Below are 24,640 nucleotides of genomic sequence, written 5' to 3' on the forward strand. Positions count from 1 at the left end.
TTTGATTTGATCGGGAGGATCGTCAGACTCGTGATACCATGAAGAGAATAAGATAATATGTATATTGTATTGGATAATTAGAATAGGTTACAAGAGGTTGTATTTATACAATTGTTAAGCTAACAATATCAGAGAAACCTAAGCTAACTAATGCTAGAAATTAGGAAGAGGAGTCTAACTAATTGACTAAGTAAATACAAAAGAATAGGAGCATGTGCACATATGTTTAGGAGATTGTTACGTGAGATTATAGTTGACTAAAGGTCAAGCTATAATATCCTTAATAGTTGTTACTCATCGTGAATGAGGCGATAATAAATTACTCTCTTTTTCTCAATCATTTGTTTACTTTATTATTCTTTGAGAAGCCAAAAGTAAACAAAATATTGTGACACTCTTACCTTCAAACTACAGTAGGTGGATTATACATCTGATGTATTACCACCAATTCATTAGTTTCTGAGTGAATTGGTACATCTCCAACAATTAATCAAAGAATCAAGGCAAATAATTAAGCCTGCAAATCTATAATTAGCTGACTAATAATCTTAAAAAGCTATACTAATCTGAAAAAAGATGAACAAACTATGCTAATTCATGATTATCATATACCTATAGAATAATAACACTCCGAAAATTTGGTAGAAAACTCTTACACAATATATCATAGTACGTAGAATATACCCCTCTTAAAATAAACCTTCATACAATAATTACGGTAATGTACAAAGAAACCATGTCCTCGTCATCTCACGAATACACAATAGAACTAAAGGTACTTTGTAATCCATACTTCACATATAATCAATAGTTGGTACTCCAGTTCATAAGAAAAGAACCTATATTGACAAAACATCTACAATAATAAAAATCAATTTCAAAATTTCCTTACTCCTTAGCAAGAACAATGGTATGTATTACGCAGACTCCCTAAGATAATAATTAGCTATTCAATATAAATTTTTTTTTAGCTTTTAACATGATAGATTTTTCAACTTTTATCATGATACATGTTTTAATTTATCTTAGTAGTTGGCTAAACATATCCAAATCGGAGCCATATAGGTAGAACGTCAGTGTTAGCATGTCTCCGATACTATTATTGCATATTATTCCTTGTTCTCGGGGGTTCTTGTGCGATATCTCATATCGCTTGACAGTATGACGATACATTAGGATACTTATCCATATGAATGTTGGAAAATTGTTGTTCCAACATTACAGCACGAGTATTTTTATTATCATTAAAAATATCCGTGAGACGGTCCCAAGCCCCCTGAGCCGTGGCACCCGGTTCCAAAATCGTGTGAAGAAGATCAATAGAAATAGTGCTGTATATCCATTGCTTGACAATGGCATCGAGACGATTCCATTGTGCGTCCTTGTTGATCACAGCATCTTTAGGTGGTGCGATGTGATCAATAACGTCAAAAGCACGGGCAGTATTGAGAAAGAGTTCTGCCCAAGACGCATAATGGACGTTTTCAGTTTCAAGAGTGATTTGCACATAATTTTTGATATTGGAAAAAGAGTAGGCGGGATGAAACTGGGTTTTGTTTGGGGGAGGGGTATCGTTTGTCATGGTCACAGAAAGAAAAAGAAGAGCAGAGCAGAGAAGAAGGATAAGCGGAAGATTTAATGGAAGATCGAGGTTTGGTATGATACCATAATAGTAATATTTTCCCTGATCATATTAATCATATACAACATCCTTATATAGTCAAAACTAGGTTACCATAAGGGTAGCGTAACAGAACACTAATCTAGCCTATAAATATGCCTAGTCAACGAGATATGCAACTATACAGGAGAAACAATAGGAACAAATATTTAACAGATATACAAAGAATATTGGGATATTCTAATAGGCCTAGTATGAGATTTTGAACTGTTAAGAATTTGTGCTTTAAATTTGTGTCGAAGACGGACTATGCTAAAGCAAGATAAAGAAGGACTCCGTAACTATTCGTAACTAGTGCAAGTCATACACTTAACCCCATGGGTCGCACGTAATTCTGACTTCGTGTATACATGCGGGGTGTGTTACGTTTTTTTGGTAATTGGAAGTTAGTGGGGGTGGATCCCACATGGATTTCCTAGTTAATACATGTTAGGAGTCTTGTACGTGATTTTGCATTGGTTTAGTTTGTTTAGGAAATTATTAATTAATTTCCTAATTGTCTTTGTTTTCTAATTAGACTAGATCTTTTATTTAGGGTGGAATAAATTTATATAAACACCCTTATATTAATCTAGGTTAAATTAAGGAGGTGGAGATAGTATTTGTGAGCACAATCTTATGAGTGTTGATTTGTGAGGTTCCCTCCGGGAGGAAGCTTCAGTTTGTTCTGGGCTCAAGTGGATTGACGTTCGTCTGAATTTGAGGATTAAAGGAGTCTGTTCGGATTTTGGCGGCCACAAGATCGTTTGTCCTTCATCTCGTTTTGTTTGTCTCTTTTGTCTCTTTGAGATTACTATTTTGTTGGTAGAATAGGGTATACTTTTGGCTCATATTGAGCGTGTGTATACCGGTCTACTGTTATACTATTATCTCCACAATAGTGAATTTTGCTCTCCTTCAGGGTGGATGTAGCCAGTTATTTTACTGGTGAACCACGTATATCTGTGTGTCACTTTATTTGTTATTCACTATTATTTTGTTCTTATCATCCTAATCAACCAACTATAGGGTAACGGGACGCCTCCGTTACAACATTTGGTATCAGAGCTAGAGTTCTGATTTGGGATCTGCTTCCGCTGTAATTGTCTTTTAGGCGTTAATTTGGGTTTGTTGAATTATGGGTGGAAAGTTTTTGGGAGCGAATATTTTGAAAGTTGACATACTTTTGGGTCTGGTGAGTTTGTGGAAGGATGGTATTGTTGGCGGTAAGGTGGAGTTTGCTACTATACAGGTAAAGCTAATGGATCCTTCAAGACAAACATACAGCTATTTTTGCGTCTCATTGAGACAATTTGAGTTCTAGGTGGAGCTATTTGGTTTCTTGAAAAAGAGCCATTGGGATCTCGTAAGGGGTCATCTGAAACTTCGACGGGAGTTTGTTCTGTGGAGCTTTTGGGTTGGACTTTTTAGTCTATCAATTTGCATCTTTGATGGAGGTGATTTGTGCTCGCATAGAATGCTATTTTGGTTTTGACTTGGGTATTTGTTGCCTTAGTGTAGGCATGTTGGTAATGTTCGCGACACTCTTTTGTACCAGGTGAAAAATCTGTTTTGTTCATGGCGTTTGTGTCTTTTTATGGGGCAATTTGGTACGACGGTACATTTGGACATGAAGTTTGGAGAAGATTTTGTTTTGGAATCTAGTGTGTGTTTGTTTTGGGTACACCGTTCCATCATTAGTGACATTGGATATCTCATATGTGTGTTTGCATTTGGTAGCTTTTGCCCTCTTCGGAGTTTGCTACGTCTGGCCTTCCTATTGGTATGAAGATATATGGTACTTGGTACGTTTGGTAGTTGCAGCTTGCTACATTTGGTACTTCGTATATTTGGTCACGTTTGTTGCACACTTGGTTCGTTTGTCCGTTTTGTGAGTTGTGTTCAAGTCAAAGTGGAGACTATCGGAACAGGTAGTGACTTGAGGATCGACTCTGTTGAAGCTGATTTGAGTTTGGTTCGTTTTTGGATAATTCAAGTCAAAGTGGAGATTGGTATCAGAGCATGGTGTGTCGGTTAAGGGGAGGTTATCAAGACTTGTGATGTTTTGGGTGTCTAGAAGTTGGGGCTGTAGAGTGGGAGAGTACTCCATGGAGGTCAAGGTCCGAGTCAAGATGATGGTCCTTGGTTTGAGGGGAGGATTGTTAGGGTGCAAACCCTTGTCCCACATCGGTAGAATAAAGATGGAAGATCATCTTTATAAGTGTCCAGAAAATATAATAATACGAGGCCTTTTGGGAAGAGGCCCAAGAGTAAATTCGTGAGGGCTTGGCCCAAAGCGGACAATATCGTACTATTATAGGTTGTGGACACAGATGCAGCAGAGGCCCAACACGGGATATTCACGCTTCCGCACAACATGAACCATGCTCATATCGTTTATTGAGAGACTTGATCTTCTTATTTCAATAAAAAGACTCTAAAGAGAAACATATTACTTCTAATCATCTGATTTGACTTGTATTTAGGCTCTGTTTGGTAAAACTAACTGAAAAGGTAGCTGAAACTTGAAAAGGTACCTATATACTGAAAGGCTGACTAAAACCTGAAAAGGTAACTGATAAGGTAGTTGGAAATTAGGAGCTGATAAGGTAGCTGATTATATAAAAAAAAATATTTGGCAAACTAACTGAAAAGGTAACTGATTTTGCTGAAATGACGTATAAGGATATGATAATTATTTAATAGTATAAATTTAAGGGGTAAAAAAGTAAAATAAAATTAAATCGGGTACCTGAAATCTTTTCAGGTAGCTTATTTAACCAAAAAAGCTACTTGCCAAACGCTTACGGAAAAATAAGGTACCTGAAATTTTGGTCAAATAAGCTACTTTGACCAAATCAGGTACCTGAAATGCATTGCCAAACAGAGCCTTAATCTTGCCCGGAATATCCAGCAATAATCGTCGAGTCGAATAATCCTGAAAAACATAAAAGTAATAAACGTCATAAGAAAAACAAATATTTAAACTACAACAACGATACTATTAAGTACAGTACAAAGGAAGAATCTAAAATAACAATCTGGATATTATATACTACGGAGTAATATGTATATAGAACTTAGAAGCAAAGAAAGGAAAGGTTAACATGAATTGATATAATTTGATCTCACGTATTTATACTCACACAAATAGGAGATAAACATTTCATATTACATTTAATTTAAGTCAAAACTTATCTTTTTTATTTACATTTAATTTAAGGGTTTTTTTGTCAAAAACTACCTTATATTTAGGGGTATTTGTAAAAATACTACCTTATATTATTTTATTTTGTTTTCAACTACCTTAATTTTCTTTATTTTTTTGTCAATAACTACCTACGCTAAAAGTCTAAACGTATTTGGTCTGTTTTCCGGCTTTAACCTATCTCACATGACTCTTTTATGCTTTAATCTTATTTTAGCCGATTTAGGGAAGTCACGATGTAATTACGCTTAACTTTAGTAGATGTTTGTAGTTATTGTTTAAATGTGATATCCATATATTTTGCTTATCTCAAGTTAAATTGTGTTTCGATGCATTTGATCATTGTTGTTTAATGTTAACAAAGTCATGTTAGATTGATTAATATCGCAAAATCGACCAAAGGTCGCCATATTTTCGGCCTAGGTAGTTTTTGACCAAAAAATGAGAAAACAAAGGTAGTCTAAACAAGAAAACTAATATAAGATAGTGTTTTTACAAATACCCCTAAATATAAGGTAGTTTTCGACAAAAAACCCTTAATTTAAATCAAAAGTTATCTTTTGTTATTTACATTTAATTTAATCAAAATTTTATCTTTTTTTATGTATGTCTTTTTATATACATAATTTATTCAACAAACGCAATAACCAATGAAATCGCTCCAAAAGTTTCTCTTTTAAATATATATATATATATACTAGATTTCATGCCCGTGCATTGCCCGGGTAATATCAAAGCAGTGGCATCAAAGCACTTATCATTAGGCTGGCCTTAAAAAGGCTTATATTTTATGAAAGATATTTTTGGCTCCGTTTTGGTCACTTTGTGTCAAGGACGAAGCTCGAACGAAATTTTAGACAAGGCCAAAATTTTCGTGCTTAAAAAAAATGTAACTATAGCAAATATATTATGGTAATCAATGGCCAGAAAAGCAAATTATACTTAAAAATAGGTAACATCAATAACCATAATCTCATACTATCTAATATTTAACCCACAAATTCTCATTTGTGACGGCAATATCCGTCATAAGCTTGTGACGGATACCGTTTCTTCTCACAAAATGCCCATTTAGAGGTGAGTGGAAAGCACATGGGGGGTGCCCCACCTTGTCCCCTCTCCCTTTTTGTAAGAGGTCACAAACTTGTGATGAGATTAGCCCGTCACAAGCAAGACTAGCTATATTTAACCCCATTCACTAAAAAGTTAATCAAATGAAGTTTAGGCGGATTTTGGTGTTCAATTGTTGTGTATAACGAAAGATCGTCTCTCTCAATAAATTAATGAGAAATCGTCTCTATCAAGTTGTTATCTAATCTAAGTCACATCACCATATGTGGTGTGACTTATTCGAAGTTTTTCCTTTTATACAATTCATTAGTTCTCAAATTGTCATGATAAGATAGAATTTTCAGAAGTTATGCTATGGATGGATCCTTTATTTTCATCACTGTTATGACCTCATATAATGAATTACATTGTCTAAACTCCTTATCGGAGAGGACATATGAGTGAGTGGTTTATTTTCACGGTTTCACCCTCACCCTAATCAACTACGGAGTATATAAACTACCCATATAATTTCATAGATATACCAACTTAATCTAATTCACATAATTAAACCTTTTTATAAATATGTGCATTCAAAATTTATTGGAATGTGAGATTCAAACATCCACTAACACATTTTTTAGTTCATTTTTCCCCTAAAAGTTATATATGTGTGTACTTGCATCGTGGTAGACATTGTTTAGATAGATATTCTTCTGTCTACAAATTAATGACGGAGTTTTCGAAATTATGACCAATCTGTCTAAACATAAACTTATTGCGTAACAAAAATGTTAGAAAAATAACTTTTCACAAAAAAAAATTTATATTAATGTAAGTTAACCTTAAATAATAAATTGTTTTTGTCGTTGACAAACAAATAAATAAGAGTAAGTCTTGCTCAAGACAGAGTGTGTTTTATCTCTAAAACAAATGCAAATATTACCACATGGTGATTACAAATTCTCATTTAAGACGACACTATTAACTTTTGGTATTTGTTAGGCAACTTGTTATGTGATTTAGTATCTATTTGCCTCGTCTTTTAGCCTAGATAGCTCGATCTTAAATATGAATTTGGGAAACAAATAATTGCAATACGTAAAACTCTTGTATGAACGCGAATTATGGCAAAGGCCTACAAAAAATCAATGTTCCAAAAGCAGGGCCGTCCCTGTAGTTTTGGAGGCCCTGTGTGAAATCTTCAAAAGATACGGAGTATTAAAAGTACACACATGATTTTATTGATTTATCACACCATGCAAAGCAAATAGATAAGTGATGGGATACGAATGTATGATACTATAGGTGCTGTTTGGTAAACGGCATATTGACCAATTTTTAGCATATTCAAGGGTTTTAGTATGTTTGACCAATCAATATGCTAATTTTAGCGTTTGGTAAACAACATATTGAAACAGCATATTTGGGGTCAATATGCTGTTTTACAATATGCTGCTTACCCCACCATATTGTAAAATAGGAAATTTTTCTCCATTTTACAAAGAAAACTAACAATATACTAATCGTAATCTGTCAATTACCAAACACTCAAATTAATTCTGCTAATTATAATATGCTAGTGAAACCTTCTGATAAAATCTGCCATTTATAATCTGCTTTTGCTGAAATTAATCTGTTGTTTACGAAACAGGGCCTATATTATATTTTTTTGCTTTGTTTAGAAAGCTAACGCACAAAACTTCTACGATAGTACGGAATATATTAACACAAATGCTATCCTATAAACAGTTGTATAATAGCATTATACAACGCCTTAAAGTTGTTGAGCTTTTACACAAAGTTATTAAACTATTTTACAAATTATAGAGCTATTTTGCGAAGTTATTGAGCTTAATAATTATTTTGGTAAGCTCAATAACTTTGTACCATAGCTCAATAACTTTGTTAATAGAGCTCGACAACTTTGTATGAACGCTCAGTTACATTGATTAAGTTGTATATATTCAGGTTGTTCCTGCCCATGCTGCATAGATAACAGAACGGCTCCCAATCTAACTTCCGTTTGACAAATTCATGACCTATAGGGAGGGAATTAGTGAGAATCTTCCACACCAGAATTTTACACATCTGCGGCCCAGGCAAAGTCCATAATCTTCTCTTACAAAACAAGCGTCCTCTGTGATCAAGCCTCCTTTTGTCCTTGCTAGATCCTTTATTATCAAAAAAAATCCTTAAAAATAATGCCATACCCACTTTTAACCGAATACTCGCCACTGCTGGAGAAAGACCAATAAATTTCATCGGCCCCTTGTTGACTCCTTAGTGGAATGGCAAGGATTTTGTTAGCACTCTCTTCACTACACACCAACTTGATGAAATCTTCATTCCATCCTCCCGAGTTGAAACATAAGTCCTTGACACGAAGATGTTTTAAGAAGAGAAAGCTCGGATCAAGCAAGTCATCTTTCGGGTCCGGAGTCCCCCCGTCAACCCACCTGGTACTCCAAACATTCAGGTTAGACTCTCTCCCTGGTCTCCAAGCAATATTATCCAATATAAAACCTAACCCATGGATGATGCTTCTGGTGCCCCAATAAATCCCCCCAGTCACCCTACGAGCAGACCCATTCAAAGAAAGTGGCCCGCCTAAAATTTTTTCCCTGAAAGTACGACAGAAGAGAGAGTTTTCATCAGAAACTAACCTCCACGCATGTTTAGCAAGCATTGCCTGATTAAGGTACTCAATATTCCGGATACCCAGATCTCCTTCACTCTTTGGGGGACTAGTAAACATCCGACTACACCAATGAAGGGATTTACCTAACCTGCAGCCCGCCCACCAAAACTGCGACAAAAGAGAATTAATCTTCTTAGTCACACTTACCGGTATTCGGAATACCGATAGAAAGTAGGTTGCTAAACTTGATAGGACAGAAAGGATTAGAGTTAATCGCCCAGCTAGTGAGAGAAAGATGCCATTCCAAGATGAGATCCGCTTTAAGACATTTTCAATCAGGCCTTTGAAGATGTCCTTCTTCGAAGACTGGAAATCCGTAGGCAATCCAAGGTACTTTCCTATTCCCTTGTTGTTCCGGATTCTAAGGGTCTTTAAGCACAGCCGGATATTTCTAAGCTTCATATTGGGACTAAAGATAATACCTGATTTACCTTCATTCAGAACTTGTCCCGATGCCTTGCAGTAACTATCAAGCACATGTTTAAGGTGCTTGACTGAATTATTCTTATCATGCAGGAAAAAGACCGAGTCATCAGCAAAGAAGAGATGAGTCAACGGTGTAACATTGCGACAAAGTCGGACTCCCTTTAGGCGCCCCTCTAGCTGTGCAGATGAGACATTACTCGATAAAACTTCCATACATAGGAGAAAAAGATAAGGAGAGAGAGGGTCCCCTTGACGTAGACCACAATTTGGCTTAAACTGCTGAAGAGGAGAGCCGTTTAACAAAATTTCATAGGAGACAGTGGAGACACAATTCATAATTAGAGTGATAGTTTTCTCCGGGAAACCCACGTGATGAAGAACAGCTTGAAGAAAATCACATCGAATTCTGTCATAAGCCTTGCTCATATCAGCCTTAAAAGCATAGATCCCACTCTTCCTCATTTTATAAGAATTAATCTTATGAATTGCTTCATGAGCCAGTAGGATATTATCCATAATGTTCCGTCCCTTAATAAAAGCATTTTGGCTTTCCCCCACCAAATATCCCATAATCTTAGCCAGCCTACTAGTAATATACTTCGTCAAAATACGCATGAAGACATTGCACAAACTAATAGGTCGGTAATCCGGCACTTCCTCCGGATTTTCCTTCTTTGGTACCAGAGCAATGAAGGTTCGGTTTGCCTCCTTGAGAACTCGTCTCGAATTAAGAGTAGAGAGCACGGCGTCAGTGAAATCCTTCTTAATAAGGTGCCAACATTTTTGATAAAAGACTGCCGGAATTCCATCCGGTCCGGGTGATTTCAGTGGGCCCATCTGAAAAACAGCCCTTCGCACTTTCTTGGCAGTGAAAGGAAGAACCAATCTGTCAGCATCATCATTTGAGAGACGGGATCTCAAAGGTTTAAGTATATCCTGAAAAAAGTTATCTGCCCCCTCTAATTCAGAAGACGCGTTGTGTTGACCAGTCAAAGACCCATTAGGACCTGCGGCTTTGTATAAATCCATAAAAGTGCGCTGAAATAATGCTCCCACTTCCTCCATATCGTATGTCCACTCCCCATCATTTCTTCTAATGCCCAAAATAAAGTTTCTTCCAGCACGGCCTTTCACCCAGTTGAAGAAGTATTTTGTGCAAGTATCCCCCTCCACCATCCACTTCATTTTCGCTCTTTGTTTCCAATAAGTAGCGTTGGCAGTGGCAAATTCACGGACCTGCTCATTAACGCGAGTATACTCGTCAGCATTCCCCGTAAGAACGGCTATATCCATACCTTCTTCAAGTTGCCTATCAAAATCATCCCATTTCCCATTCCATTCCTCCCTTTTATCCAAGGTCCATTTCTTAACCTCCATTTTTACCCGCTTAAGCTTCCGAACTACCTTGAAGGATGGTGAACCAACAACCTTATAACTCCAAGCATCCTTTATAATTTGTCTACATTCCGGATAATCTAGAGCCCAAGCGTCAATGCGATACGGTCTCTTAGCTTGAAGGTTGATAAGATTAACATCCACTTCAATAGGGGCATGGTCCGAGATTTGTATGGGATAATGCTTTATGCCCATATCCGGGAAAAGTGTAAACCAATCCCTCGAGCCTAAAGCCTTATCAATATGCTCATAAACTCTTTTGTCACCCTTCCTATTATTGCACCAAGTGAACCGTGGTCCCTTAAAGGGGATGTCCAAGAGTACATTCCGTAGTTTCCAATTGCTAAAGATATCCGCTCCCGCAATCCTATTTTTATTTGAGCTCAATTTATCACACATAAACTCAGCTTGGTTAAAATCACCAATGATGAGGAACGGGTGATCCAAGTTCTCCAAATATTGTTCCAAGCTAAGCAAAATAGATTCTCTCTCTTGTGGACATGGCGCTCCATAAAACAAAACGAGATACCATAACCGACCATTATATTTTCTTACTAAGAGGATGACATAATTATTACAAGAGACCACGAGGTCCATGTTGGCCTCCTTTTTCCAACCAACCCAAATACCACCCGCAGACCCAAATGCATCAGCTCCGGCTGAATTGACAAAGCCTAACCCTCTAAACATAGGGCTAATATTTTCTACCTTACATTTAGTTTCAACTAAGAAAATAAAATCATAATACTTATTGTTAACTAGCGCCCTTACTTTTGGAATTGTAGGGGCGAGCGCATTATTAAGACCCCTACAATTCCAAACAAGTCCGCTCATGGTGACAGAGGAGGTTGTGACGGCCCAACCTCCGCAAAGCCAAAAACATTATTAACCGAAGAAGAGTCACTAGAGTCAACCATCTCAATATCATGCACCTGCATCCAAAATCCCGCAGTCTTTGCAACCCCTCCATTCTCAGGTAGTGCCCTGCTTCCACAGAATCTTTTAGCCAAATTTCCCAGGTAGTCTTTAGCCTTCTCCAACAAAATAATAACTTCAGTAGGAACAAGTTCATCCGCAGCTTGAGAACAACACTTTCTTTTCTTCGCCCTGCCAATAGCCTTTTTAAATTCAACACCCATATCAGATTTATGGCACAAGTCAGCCAGACCCAATAACCCATCAGAATTGCCCTGGATTTCAATATTTACCATAAGAGAGGACTTATTACCCACTTCAGGAATATCAAAGAGTCTGACAGCATTTGCCCTTCTATCCCCCACCAATTCAGCTCCAGGAATCTCAGTTGAAATCTTCAGTATGTCTTCCAATGGCAGAAGTGAAGCCATCCCAGCCTGCAACTCCTTACCCTTCCTAGTGATAGCTGTTGAGGATAGGCGCTCAGGCACAGTACCAAAGCTCCTCGTCTGCTCCTTAGCCTCTTTAGCAGACCTCTTCCCCCACATTTTGAGTAACAGAACCCGTATTAGAACTACCCATCTCTTCAGCGATCTCAAAGTGCTCCCCATTAGCATTGGCCTCTGCAGCTAGGGCAGCACCCACTGCCATTTCAACTTCAGTTGTGAAATTATCAGAATCCTCTGTAGAGGAATAAATAAGAATAGCCTGGCTATTGTGGAAATCAGAAGACTCCAGAGAGTCAGTATCCCAATGAATAGGTGACATAGCTGAAGATGGCTCATAGGTAGCAGAGGTATCATCAGAATCAGAGTCACTAATGAAGATCACTTCATTAAGGTACTGGTCAGCTTGCTGCAGTAAATTCAGTTCTCCCTCCTGCTCTACTTCATCTGTATTCCCAACCCCCTGAACATCAAAAGGACCTTGATTCTGAACAGGTACAGCAGCCTGATCAGCATTATGAAGTAGGACCTGGTTCTCAACCGGTTCAGCTACCCCTTCACCAGTTCCCACCTGAACACTTGTTCCATCAGGATAATGGTAAATGATTGGTAACCCCCTTGGAGGTGGGTCAAAAGTTTGATTGAACCCCCTATGATCATCATCCATCCGTGCCCACTCAACATCCCCTTCCACCCTATTCAAGATCTCCTCCTGAATTCTCAAGTCTCTATCCAAAACACCACTCAGACTCCCCTGGCCCGCATAAATAAGATACGGGTCATTTTCTTGTAGTTGTTGTAAATGGTCCAATGGACCCATGTTCTGGTCCCCCTGATTTTCAAAATTTCCATCCACACTATGGAAATCCTCATGTTGACCATTCTCCTCCACAATCCAACCCCCTGTTGCCTACCCCATCACTTGCCTCTGAGTACCACTGCTTTCTCCCATAATCACATCTTGGTTATGCTGCACCCCTATCCTAATAGAAGGAACTGCAGCAGTAGTCATCTTAGCATCCTCCCCTTGAGCATCCTGCATTGCAACATCAGCAGACCCCTCGCCAACACCTCCCTGACCTGCTCCCTGAATACCCTGAGGCTCCCCTTCCTGACCCTGGTTCCCAATCCCTTGGCCCACCTGGAAGACCACCGGCCCAGCAAAAGGCTGAGCCGTAACAGCAAAGGTCATCCCAGGTAGGACCCTTCCCCCTGGAGTTAAACCCAGATCAAAATCCACTACCCTTTCAGGAGAAACCCTCCTATTTCCATGCCTTAACTCTCTACCATTCCTCAGTCTAACCCTTGAATCCAGGAACTTTGTAGTGGGAGGTGTAGCCCTAAGATCCATGTTAAACATGGTGTGATTACCATTAGCCTGGAAAACCACAAAACCCCTTTCTTCAGTCCTATCCAACATCCCATTAATATTTGAGACTATTGTGGTGATACATTCCCTACACTGAGCTCCCTTATGACCAACCTTCCCACACCTAATACAATACTTAAATATCTCCTCATAACGAAATTGCACCCATAATAAATATCCTCCCTCCATAGCCAAAAAGAACCCAGGCATGAGAGGTTCATTAAACTTAATACATACCTTGAGTCTTAAATAGTCATGCTCAGGGATCACTTCAAAAGGTTCAACAGAGAATCGATGGCTAAGCAACTTACCAGCCACATAGGCCGTATCCATGGCAAGGTACTCAAAAGGAAGACCGCAAACCCGAACCCAAACCTCAGCATATGGGAACCTCACAGTGCGTGGCACCGTATCACGATACCACTTAGCAAAAACCATTACTGCACCATCAATTGTAGCAGAACTCCTCTGCAATAAACCCTCCATGTCTTCAGCATCCTCACAGTGCAAAACATAAATTTCACCCATCTTGTAAGCCTTAACTCTGGCTTTCGTACTCCACTTCTTACGTATAACATCATTAACCTTTTCTGCTTCAAAAAGGCGGTAGTCCACCAGGAAACCCAGGATGCACTTACCCCAGAAATCCTTGGACTTACCCAACTGTTCAGGGTCCACATTGATTACACCCCCCGACCTAGGAAAGCGCCATATGTTAGCATGAAGAGGGTTTGAAGGATTGAAGTCAGCATTTTGGTATGGTTGATGAAAATTTTGATGGTTATAAATGTTTTGATGGACATCACCACCTCCTGCCATACTTCCTCCTCCTCCTTCACCAAAACGCCCAAATTGATGCTCAAACTCCATTTTTTTGGACAGAAATTTTTCAGAAAGAAAAGAGATATAATTGTTTAGGAATTGATGTGATGTGTTAGAAAAGGAGTTAACCTTAAATAATAATTTGTTTTTGTCGTTGACAAACAAATAAATAAGAGTAAGTCTTGCTCAAGGCAGAGTGTGTTTTATCTCTAAAACAAATGCAAATATTACCACATGGTGATTACAAATTCTCATTTAAGACGACACTATTAACTTTTGGTATTTGTTAGCCAACTTGTTATGTGATTTAGTATCTATTTGCCTCGTCTTTTAGCCTAGATAGCTCGATCTTAAATATGAATTTGTGAAACAAATAATTGCAATACGTAAAACTCTTGTATGAACGCGAATTATGGCAAAGGCCTACAAAAAATCAATGTTCCAAAAGCAGGGCCGTCCCTGTAGTTTTGGGGGTCCTGTGTGAAATCTTCAAAAGATACGGAGTATTAAAAGTACACACATGATTTTATTGATTTATCACACCATGCAAAGCAAATAGATAAGTGATGGGATACGAATGTATGATACTATAGGCGCTGTTTGGTAAACGACATATTGGCCAATTTTTAGCATATTCAAGGGTTTTAGTATGTTTGACCAATCAATATGCTAATTTTAGTGTTTGGTAAACAACATATTGAAACAGCATATTTGGGGTCAATATGCTGTTTTACAATATGCTGCTTACCCCACCATATTGTAAAATTGGAAATTTTTCTCCATTTTACAAAGAAAACTAACAATATACTAATCGTAATCTGTCAATTACCAAACACTCAAATTAATTCTGCTAATTATAATATGCTAGTGAAACCTTCTGATAAAATCTGCCATTTATAATCTGCTTTTGCTGAAATTAATCTGTTGTTTACGAAACAGGGCCTATATTATATTTTTGTGCTTTGTTTAGAAAGCTAACGCACAAAACTTCTACGATAGTACGGAATATATTAACACAAATGCTATCCTATAACCAGTTGTATAATAGCATTATACAACCGCCTTAAAGTTGTTGAGCTTTTACACAAAGTTGTTGAACTATTTTATAAGTTATAGAGCTATTTTGCGAAGTTATTGAGCTTAATAATTATTTTGGTAAGCTCAATAACTTTGTACCATAGCTCAATAACTTTGTTAATAGAGCTCGACAACTTTGTAACAACGCTCAGTTACATTGATTAAGTTGTATATACAACCAGTTATATAATAATTAACTGGCATATTAACATGGTGTCAAATGGAATAGGAGTCTAATTGCAATTTAACCAATTTAAAATATTTAAAATTTTGCAAGTATTAAAACACACACTCTATTATTGAATATATACATGTCGATTTCATACATTGGGTCGAAAATTTACATGTGAGAATATGAGGCTCCCAGAATCTAACAAAAGTGAAGTTTCACGTACAATTGAATTTGCCCCTAATTTAACCAACGATTGTAGTCGCAATCCCTTCTATTGAACAACCTACAATAATTAGAAGTTTTATCAGAATGAAAAAAAATATTTATACTTTAAATGAACTTAATAAATAATTGAGGCCGCGGAAACGTAGCGTATGACTAAAACTAATGAAAATGATGACGAACCAAAGACCCATGATACATTAGAGTATTTAACGATTCACTAAAACTTGGGAGAGACGATCTCTCACTAAATTATTGAGAGACCATTCTTCCGTACCCCTTTATTTGTTTTTTCGTGACCCTTTAATTGTTAATCGTGGCTCAATCTGACTTTTTGATTTCGTACATGTTCACATAAAAAATGTACCTATTGTATCATTAATCAAAATTCGTACCTATTTAATTAATAGTTATACCTTCTTTTTTTTATATTGTAAAATGGTCTTCCAATAAACATATTGAGAGACCGTCTCTTAGAAGACCTACTCTTTGACTTTCTTTTTTGAGAATGCCTTTAATGAGCAATTGTATTATAATTAATTAAAAGAAAGAGATAAGCTACACAAATAATTAGTTGCCAGAAAATCATATAACCATTACACAGCTACAAAGTTGGCATCCGAAAGTGATAAATATGGGACATAAACAGTGGCGTCTCCAGGATTCTAATAACGGGGGTGCGAATTTCTACGAAAGTTTTTTATCATTGAAATATTATTTTATCACTACTACAAATAATAAATTAATAAAATATTTATCTTGGTCATCCATAACATTAAAACATAACAATTTATATCATCTATAGAATAACAATTAAACATATATGAAATGCCATGAATATATGAAATGGGCTTACTGCTTGCGTTTTTGGTTGATGAAATGGGCCAGCAAATCTCGCCATCTAAAAAGACCAGAAATAAATAAAATGCTAGATGTTGGATTTGAACCTGAATGGCAGGGGAAAGAAGTTGGGACTCAAACCACTACACCAACTAAATACTACTGAACCATCTACGCTATTCCTTTTACTTATTTTGGTAGAATCAGGTGCATCCACTGCACCCCCTTGGATACGCCTATGGACATAAAACGTTAAGCAGCAATGTATTGGAATATGAGGACCATTAAGCATCAATGGGTTAGAATATGAGGCATATACGTGAATATGTTATAGGAGTATGATTTATAGCTTGACATATACGGAGTATATAGCTAAGAATTGTAGTCAACCATCAATGGCATGTTATGCAAGTGACGGAGGACAATAAGAATTTGCACAATTTAAATCTCCACTTAAATAAGATTTTTATTTAAAATTGTTATTATATACGTAATTTTAGTTACAATTTTAGTATATTCTACAAACTAGTTTTTGAAGCCGTGCACTGCACGGGTGGAAACGGAAAGTATTATTAAAAATAACAACTTACATATTTTTTGGATTTAGTGAATTATTAAATTTTAAAAATTTTCACTTTGTCTACTACCCATACACTTTAGATACTATGATTTTTTTTCGAAATACTATGATTTTTTTCTCGACTTTTGATAAGTTATTGGCAAGTAGTCGAAGTAGGGGGCTGAGGTAACTTAGACTTGTCAAAATTGAGTTGATCTGAATAACCCTACCCAACACCCAAATTCAGGACGAAAGCTTGATCTGAACCCGAATTGTGTAAAACAATGGATAAGTAACTCATATGAAACTCACTTTGTCCCTCTCATTTGTTTGTTTATTACATTTTGAATTATCTCAATCAATTGTGTGACTTTATATTTTAGGATTGTCTTTGATAAACAATTTGATACTCCACAGTCCACACTCAGTTTGATCCACTTGTTATTTAATAATTGACCCCCTCCTCTTTTCTTGGCATTTGTGTCCAAAGCAAAGCCAAACGAATGATCGGGACGAAAGGATTCAAGGGAGTATGAAACTTCATATTTTATTTACCCAATTGTTATTACACAAACTAAACTGGAACTATTGCAATGCGACACATATTATTTTCCTACCCCGTTGAAGTATCAATGTTTACGTTCTTATACGCATTTAAGTAAAGATGTATAAAATGGTTTTCCTACCCCGTTGGCATATCAATGTTTACGTTCTAAATTCTAATACCCCGTATTAAACTTAAAACGAATCAAATAAAATACATAGGACAAAAGCATAATATCTAGGGATTAATAATAAGCTTGTCTGATCCATCCAAGTACGGTGTTATTTAACCCTATATTAAGAAATACCAACTATGCATTTATAATGTGAAGTATCAAAATGGTGGTAAATACAACCATAACCGTTGTGAATTTCTACGTCATTGGTTAGTGTTGTATTTTCACTTGTGTAAAATTATATGGTAGATATATATTTTTAAATCAACTTTAGTTAGAGTAACTACAAGTTAAAAGAAGTATTGTGAAAAGTAGATTAGAGCACACAAAAAGATGAATCAAATGATGATTTATTTAACATATCAATTTATAGGATATTAACCTCTATCTAACTCGTCTCCAATAAATTGTTCAATCAATTTGTGTTAGTTACATTTCTTGAAAGATACTCTCTTCGTCCAATTCATTTATTTTTGTACCTTTGATTAAAAGACCTCTCGCAAATAATATCAAAGATAAACAAATGATACGGAGGGAGTAATATGAAGTACTCTAGTCCAATCCTACTCATTGGAATATTAATTGGAAAGGAACCCTTTTTTGACGTAAATGAGGATAATCATAATTGGAATAATCATAATCCAAATCATTTTGAATGAATTTGTTAATATGCTAATTTTCTAATTGGGATATTAATTGGAAAGGAATCCCATTTTTTCTTAATTTTGTGGGAGATGCTGTTGTTTGAAGTTAATGAGGATAGTATTCAAATTACACCTGCCAAATTTAACGCAAATCACACTATTGTTATTTGAGGTAAATTTACATTTACAATTCTTAACAATTAACAGTTTGGCAAATATAATATATGATTATGATAATATATGGTAATAATATTTTAATATATAGTCTTTCACCTGGTTATGACACGTGGCATTCAATACTAAGTATACATCAAGATGTCCTACTATAAAAGAACATTTGGAGTTGCTTATTGTAAAAGAGTAACATTGATATAAGATACCAATAACATTATCGAGTATAAATTAACAATTTAACATAGATAACATCTTTTCTATTATCTTATTCTATCAAATATTCTCTACTATTTGAAGTATAAATATAAAACTATAAATAAGGAAGAAGCGAAAAACGCAACTAAATAAAACAATCAATGGCTCCCAACAGTTATCAAGTCCCTTTTTGGGTCTAATGCACTTTTGCAAATTGAAAATGAACAATATGATAAACAAAAAAAAATGACATAATTCATTCTAATGTTGTTCCTTAAAAAAATTTTACCTAAACGAAGGTAACAAATTTATTCGCCTTAATATTGCGATATAAAGTGTAGATTAGACGAAATCTCAACAAATCACGATTTAATTCCAAATTTAATTTAATAATGATAATTTCTCCTATAAACATGTTAATTCCTCCAATAAGCTCTCCCTATTATGGAAATAATATCATATCAAATATTCATGTGTTTAGGAAGAATCAATAATTATCATTCTATTTTAGGATTTTGTACGTGATTTTGCATATACCAATTTTTTTTCGTAATTTATTTTCGCAATAAGAATTTTACTCATTATAATACATTTTGCATAAAAAAATCCATTCGATACCTTTTTGCTAAAAAGAAGCCCTAAATCAATTCCCCTCAATTCCTATAATCCTATTCATTCAACCTCTCAAATTTATCAATTTCTTCACTAATTGATGAAAACTTGAATGTAGAAAACCGTGTAATTTTTCAACTAAGATCTAGTTAACAAATTAGTAGCATCGTAATAGATAATTGTGAACAAAATAAAAAAAAACTCAAGGAAAAATATTATACTCCGTAAATCCGTAATAAATTGATGTGTGGATGATGGTGGTGGTAGTAAGCAGGTGGAAGGGTTTGTGTGATAACGCAATAGTCGGGTAGTGGCTGGCGCGGTAGTCCAGCGATAGTGGTGGCGGCGCAATGCAGTTGTGGTGGGGGCCAAAATGGGTTTTCTATCGAAAGGTGGTTGGTAGTCGTTGATGTGGATGGTCGAGGGTAGGGGCGGTTAGTCGTGGTGGGTGTGGTTTGGAATATGGGATGGTGGTGATTGGTGGTAGTCGGGATGGTTGTGGTTGGTAAGCATTTCATGATTTTTTTAAATTGTTGTACGTAGAATAGAGAGAATGAGAAATTTGAGAGAAGAAATGATTGAAAATGAAAGGGTTAAATTAGTCAATAATGTATTGTGAGTAAAATTTGTAAAAAATAAACATTTTTTTTATAGTCTTAAGTTTTCAGCAAATGACACATGGCATAGGAGTAGGTGTTGACACGTGGCGATCAAAGAGGCTACTAGTTTCAGCTTTAATATAATATATGATTTAGGTAGTTTACAATGGTTAAACTATCTAATATCGCTCGAAAAGTATATTAAATGATTGTATACCTCGGGAATGTGATTTTTGAGGGTCGGGCTGGTTGCTTGTAAAAATCAATGCTATTGTACACTAGACTATTCTGACTTCTATAGTAGTACGTTCTAATAGTTTGGTCAAAATAATTGCTTGTCTGAGTGCTTCGTGGCGATATACAATACGAAGATGATTAACCCGTTTCGACGTTGAGATGTTTCTTTAAGAACTCAAATCCTGAAACGATGAAAGATGTTATGATTAGTATTATATCACATTATAGCGGCCAATATATATATATATATATATATATATATATATATATATATATATATATATATATATATATATATATATATATATATATATATATATATATTTTGATTTTCCAATTATAAATTTATGAATTTTTTAAAGTTCTTTTATTGTCCGCTTGTAAATAGTAAGAATTATGCAATTTCTATGAAATTTTTCTAGGTCACCCAAGAATCATCCACCGGGACATAAAGGCTTCGAACATTTTGCTCGATGAAAATTTCGAGGCCATGGTACGTTATCAATTTATTACAAGAAATGATGTCTAATTTGAAGTTTTCAAGTCTTTCGCAACAACTCTGTAATCGACTAAATTATTTCTTTTCACTGTCTTAGGTTGCTGATTTTGGACTAGCTAAGCTTACAACTGATACAAATACTCACGTCTCAACTCGTGTCATGGGAACATTCGGGTAATTGACTCTAGTCCGGTTTAAATTGTCAATTTGATGACAAACTAGTCCGAAGAAATAAACAATCGGGAACATAATTTGGAAAATAAGAGAATTGCTTGGTGCATGTCCAACCATTCTTTACATTAATTTTGTTTCAAAACTAGGCTAAGTGACAATGATTCGACCATCATTGGGATCTCTAGATTAGCCTATATGAGCTGTCTTAACTGATAACGTCATGAGAGATGGTATTCATGATCTGGATTTAAATCTTATCAGGCGTCATCATCACATAAGCCCTTATGATTCCCTACACCAATTTTTTTTTTTGCAGCCATAAAAATAGGTTCCATATACAAAGCACACCTGCATTTCTACGTTAGGTGCAAACACTACATTATTATTACAAAAACTTAAACTAGGGGCGGGGGTTCTTAAAACACGGGGTTTCTTCAAAGAGTCATTGGAATAGTACGCTGAGGATGCCATATCTTTTCTTTTCTTTACCATTTGAGCCTAAGGAGAGTACCTGCAACAAGAAACACTTACGCCATGAGGATGTAGAAATTTATGGGAGAGACATCTACTTTTGGAGAAAGTAGATAAATTGTGTCTTAGATATTCATCCCCTTGGCTATGATTCTTCTTGGAAATGGTCATTCTCCATTTCTTATGCACATGATGAGCACAGGGGTACCTGCAAAGTATAGGTGTATAAAGGGCGCATGATGGTTTCTCAAACGAGTAAATATTTTTCTTCTTAGTACGAGCTGAAAAAATGAAAGGTTGGTGGTCATTAGAATCCTTCTGAACGGGAGAGCAAATAAAAGTAGCCTTATTATTCACCAAAGAGACGGGGACGCTTGGATCATTATCAACACCCTTAATGTTATCTTGAGGGATATGAGTACCCGGAGGAGAAAAATTGTAACAAATTGAAGACGCACTTGAAGTCACGGCCTCAGTAGCGGATGCATTCAAACTTCCGCTAGGAAAGGTAGATTTCACATTGATAATATCAGAAGGAGTCATGTCTTTCATTGCCCCCATCATCTTAGATTTTCACTTTTTAGGCCTTCTTCTTCTTTTTCTTCTTCTTCTTCTTCTTCTTCTTCTTCTTCTTCTTACATTGTTCTCTTATACTGTCTCTCTCCTTAGTATCCTCACTTTTAAGAATCTGAATTGTTAAAGTTGACAAATCACATTTACGGTAAAAGCTCACCTTTTTACCATCCAAAAACTTTTTATACGATTGTGCGGGGATCCTTAGACGGGAATTACCACCTCCCTTTTTGGAGAACTCAAGAAATGACTTCTTAGCACAAATATTTTGAGCCTCCATCACCTTCATATTCACACTCTCATTTTCCTTAATAATCTCATCACTATGATCTTCCATCACCTCTGTGATCACGCTTTCACTATCTTTTATACCCACATCAGATGCAAAGATATGAACAAGCTTCTTATTGTTCCCATCCACGCCATCTTTAGTAGCAACCTCCAACACTCTTTTACCATTTTCCCTGATGAGGAGGTGACCTTTTACCACATCTAATTCCATTAACACATCCTGATTACTAGGTTCAACAGTTAAGGCCTCAACCAAATCCAATTCAGCTAAGAGAAAACTTTTCAACTTCATATAAGCAACCGCCCTTCGAAAAAGTGCCTTATCATTACGAGAAAATGTGTCCAAGATCATGGAGCACATATCAGCAGCAGCTTTGTATTCCTCAAGTTTCAAGGCACATGCAGCCATATTAGAAATTAGGGAAACAGCAAGGTCAGATAATGATTGGGTATCTTCACCTCAAATATTTCTTAAGCTCAAACTAAGCAATTTACAAGCTTCATCGTAACACGCTGCGGCTATATCAAAGTCATTTTTCCTAAAATAACCGTTTCTCTTATCTTTAAGCTCCCTCATCTCAGCTAAGACTAACCGAGCTGATCCAAGTATTTTCATAAAATAGCCTAACATCTTATCTTCATAATTCTCCATAAACTCATCATTAACATGGGCACAAGCAAAAGCTTCAAGAAATTTATAATGACCGGTAGAAAAAGACATAATTATAATACCGAAGAAATGGATACAAGTACACCTCAAACCCGATTTTAAACATAAATCAATGAAAAGAGAACAAAAGTCCCTCACCACTGACCAAAACCCCAGAATAAATTACAATTGAAAAAAAAAAACGGCACCTCGATCAACTGAACCTTTAAAAGAGAAATCGGATCAAAGACGGAAAAGCTCACTGGATGACAGAGAAACAGGAATAGAAAGGGATAAAGGTTTAAAGGAGCCTCGCCGGCGACCTAAATAGGCAACCGGAATAGTCGCCGGCGAGGAGGTGATCGATTTTTGAGGTTTTTTAATTTTGGGGTTTTTTGTTTTTTTTTCTCTCTCTACGAGTAGCAACACTTATTGTTGATCTTTTTGGTATCAAAAGCTTGACAAAAAAAAAATAGATTTCTAGATTATCTATATAAAATAATGTACATGCTTCAATTCTAATGAACACTAATGAACATGATAATGTAGGTATTTGGCTCCAGAGTATGCTTCAAGCGGCAAGCTAACAGAAAAGTCTGATGTGTTCTCATACGGTGTCATGCTCCTAGAACTAATAACCGGACGCCCACCCGTTGACCCTAACATGAAGTACATGGAAGATAGCTTGGTCGATTGGGTATATATCTTTTAACAGTCCATAAATCTCGTTCGGTATTTAAGTAATGTTTCTTAAGAGAGTAATCTTATACCTAATATTTTCATTGTATATTTGAAGAAATAGTTGATGCGAAATTGCTAGATACTGATACTAACTTTTAATGATAACTATGTCTATTTTTATAATCAGTCAAGGCCACTCCTAGCAAAAGCATTGGAGACTGGAAATTATGACGAGTTAGCGGATCCACGCTTGGAAAGGATTTATAATCCTCAAGAAATGCAAAGAATGGTGGCCTGTGCCGCTGCCTCTATCCGTCATTCGGCTAAGAAACGCCCAAAAATGAGCCAGGTTCCTATACTTGCTACCATTCAACTACTGTTTCTTTACAGGCCGGTTTATACGAGTATATTGAGTTTTTGACCGAAATACTTAAATTTAATGTTATTAACATCGCACCTATCATTTTACATGATTTTATAACCGAGTAACATAATGATCAATATTTTTCTTAGATTGTTCGGGCTCTAGAAGGAGACGTGTCATTGGACGACCTAAATGAAGGCACAAGAGGAGGCCAAAGCACGGCGTTTAGCTCATCAGAAGGAGGCTCGGAATATGATACTCGTCAATACAACGCGGACCTGAAGAAGTTCAGGCAAATGGCGTTCGAAACTCAAGATTTTGCAAGTAAAGAACATGGAGGAAACACTAACGACTATGGATTAAACCAATCTTCTAGCTCTGATAATTCAAGGGAAATTAATGACAAGTTACACCGACCATTTTAATAATACATTACATTAAATTAAGGCTTTCTAATCATTTTAATTGGGCTGTTAAATTGATGAGAGCAAGTTGTCAAATTGTTTGAAATTGGTTTAATTTTGATTTTGACAACTTAAGTTCCAATGGGTTGAAAAAGAAAAAAATTTTAAGGTGCTCATCGATTGTAATTTTATTTATTTTTACCAAGTGTTGAAAATGGGTTGCACTTGCACATGAAAAAAAAAAAAACCAAAAAAAACCAAAAAAAAGTGGTGAGGACTTGGAGTTGGAAAAATGATGACATCAGCTTTTGTACTCCCTCTGTTCCAGTAATATGTTTACATTTCCTTTATTTTGTGAGAGGAAAATAAAGGAAGTGTGAACATATCACTGGAACAGAGGGAGTATATAGTATTATAATTTGTTATTGTACACACTCTCTTGTTTTTGTTATTTTTAGGGTTTTTTGTCAGAAACTATCTTATATTTATGCC

The 24,640-nt window shown here is 36.1% G+C and overlaps 1 protein-coding gene across 1 annotated transcript in view; it reads left to right on the forward strand.

The window, feature by feature from the left end:
• LOC141634061 (proline-rich receptor-like protein kinase PERK15) overlaps positions 1 to 24,417 on the forward strand; it is a 29,690-nt gene extending 5,273 nt beyond the window's left edge. The window contains exons 4-8 of the mRNA XM_074446369.1: positions 20,465 to 20,535; positions 20,639 to 20,715; positions 23,249 to 23,396; positions 23,568 to 23,729; positions 23,894 to 24,417. Coding sequence (XP_074302470.1) covers positions 20,465 to 20,535; positions 20,639 to 20,715; positions 23,249 to 23,396; positions 23,568 to 23,729; positions 23,894 to 24,169 — 734 coding nt within the window. The 3' untranslated portion in view covers positions 24,170 to 24,417. The remainder of the gene's footprint in view (positions 1 to 20,464; positions 20,536 to 20,638; positions 20,716 to 23,248; positions 23,397 to 23,567; positions 23,730 to 23,893) is intronic.
• The last annotated feature ends 223 nt before the right edge of the window (positions 24,418 to 24,640 follow it).

Source organism: Silene latifolia, chromosome Y (assembly GCF_048544455.1).
Source record: "Silene latifolia isolate original U9 population chromosome Y, ASM4854445v1, whole genome shotgun sequence".
NCBI lineage: Eukaryota > Viridiplantae > Streptophyta > Magnoliopsida > Caryophyllales > Caryophyllaceae > Silene > Silene latifolia.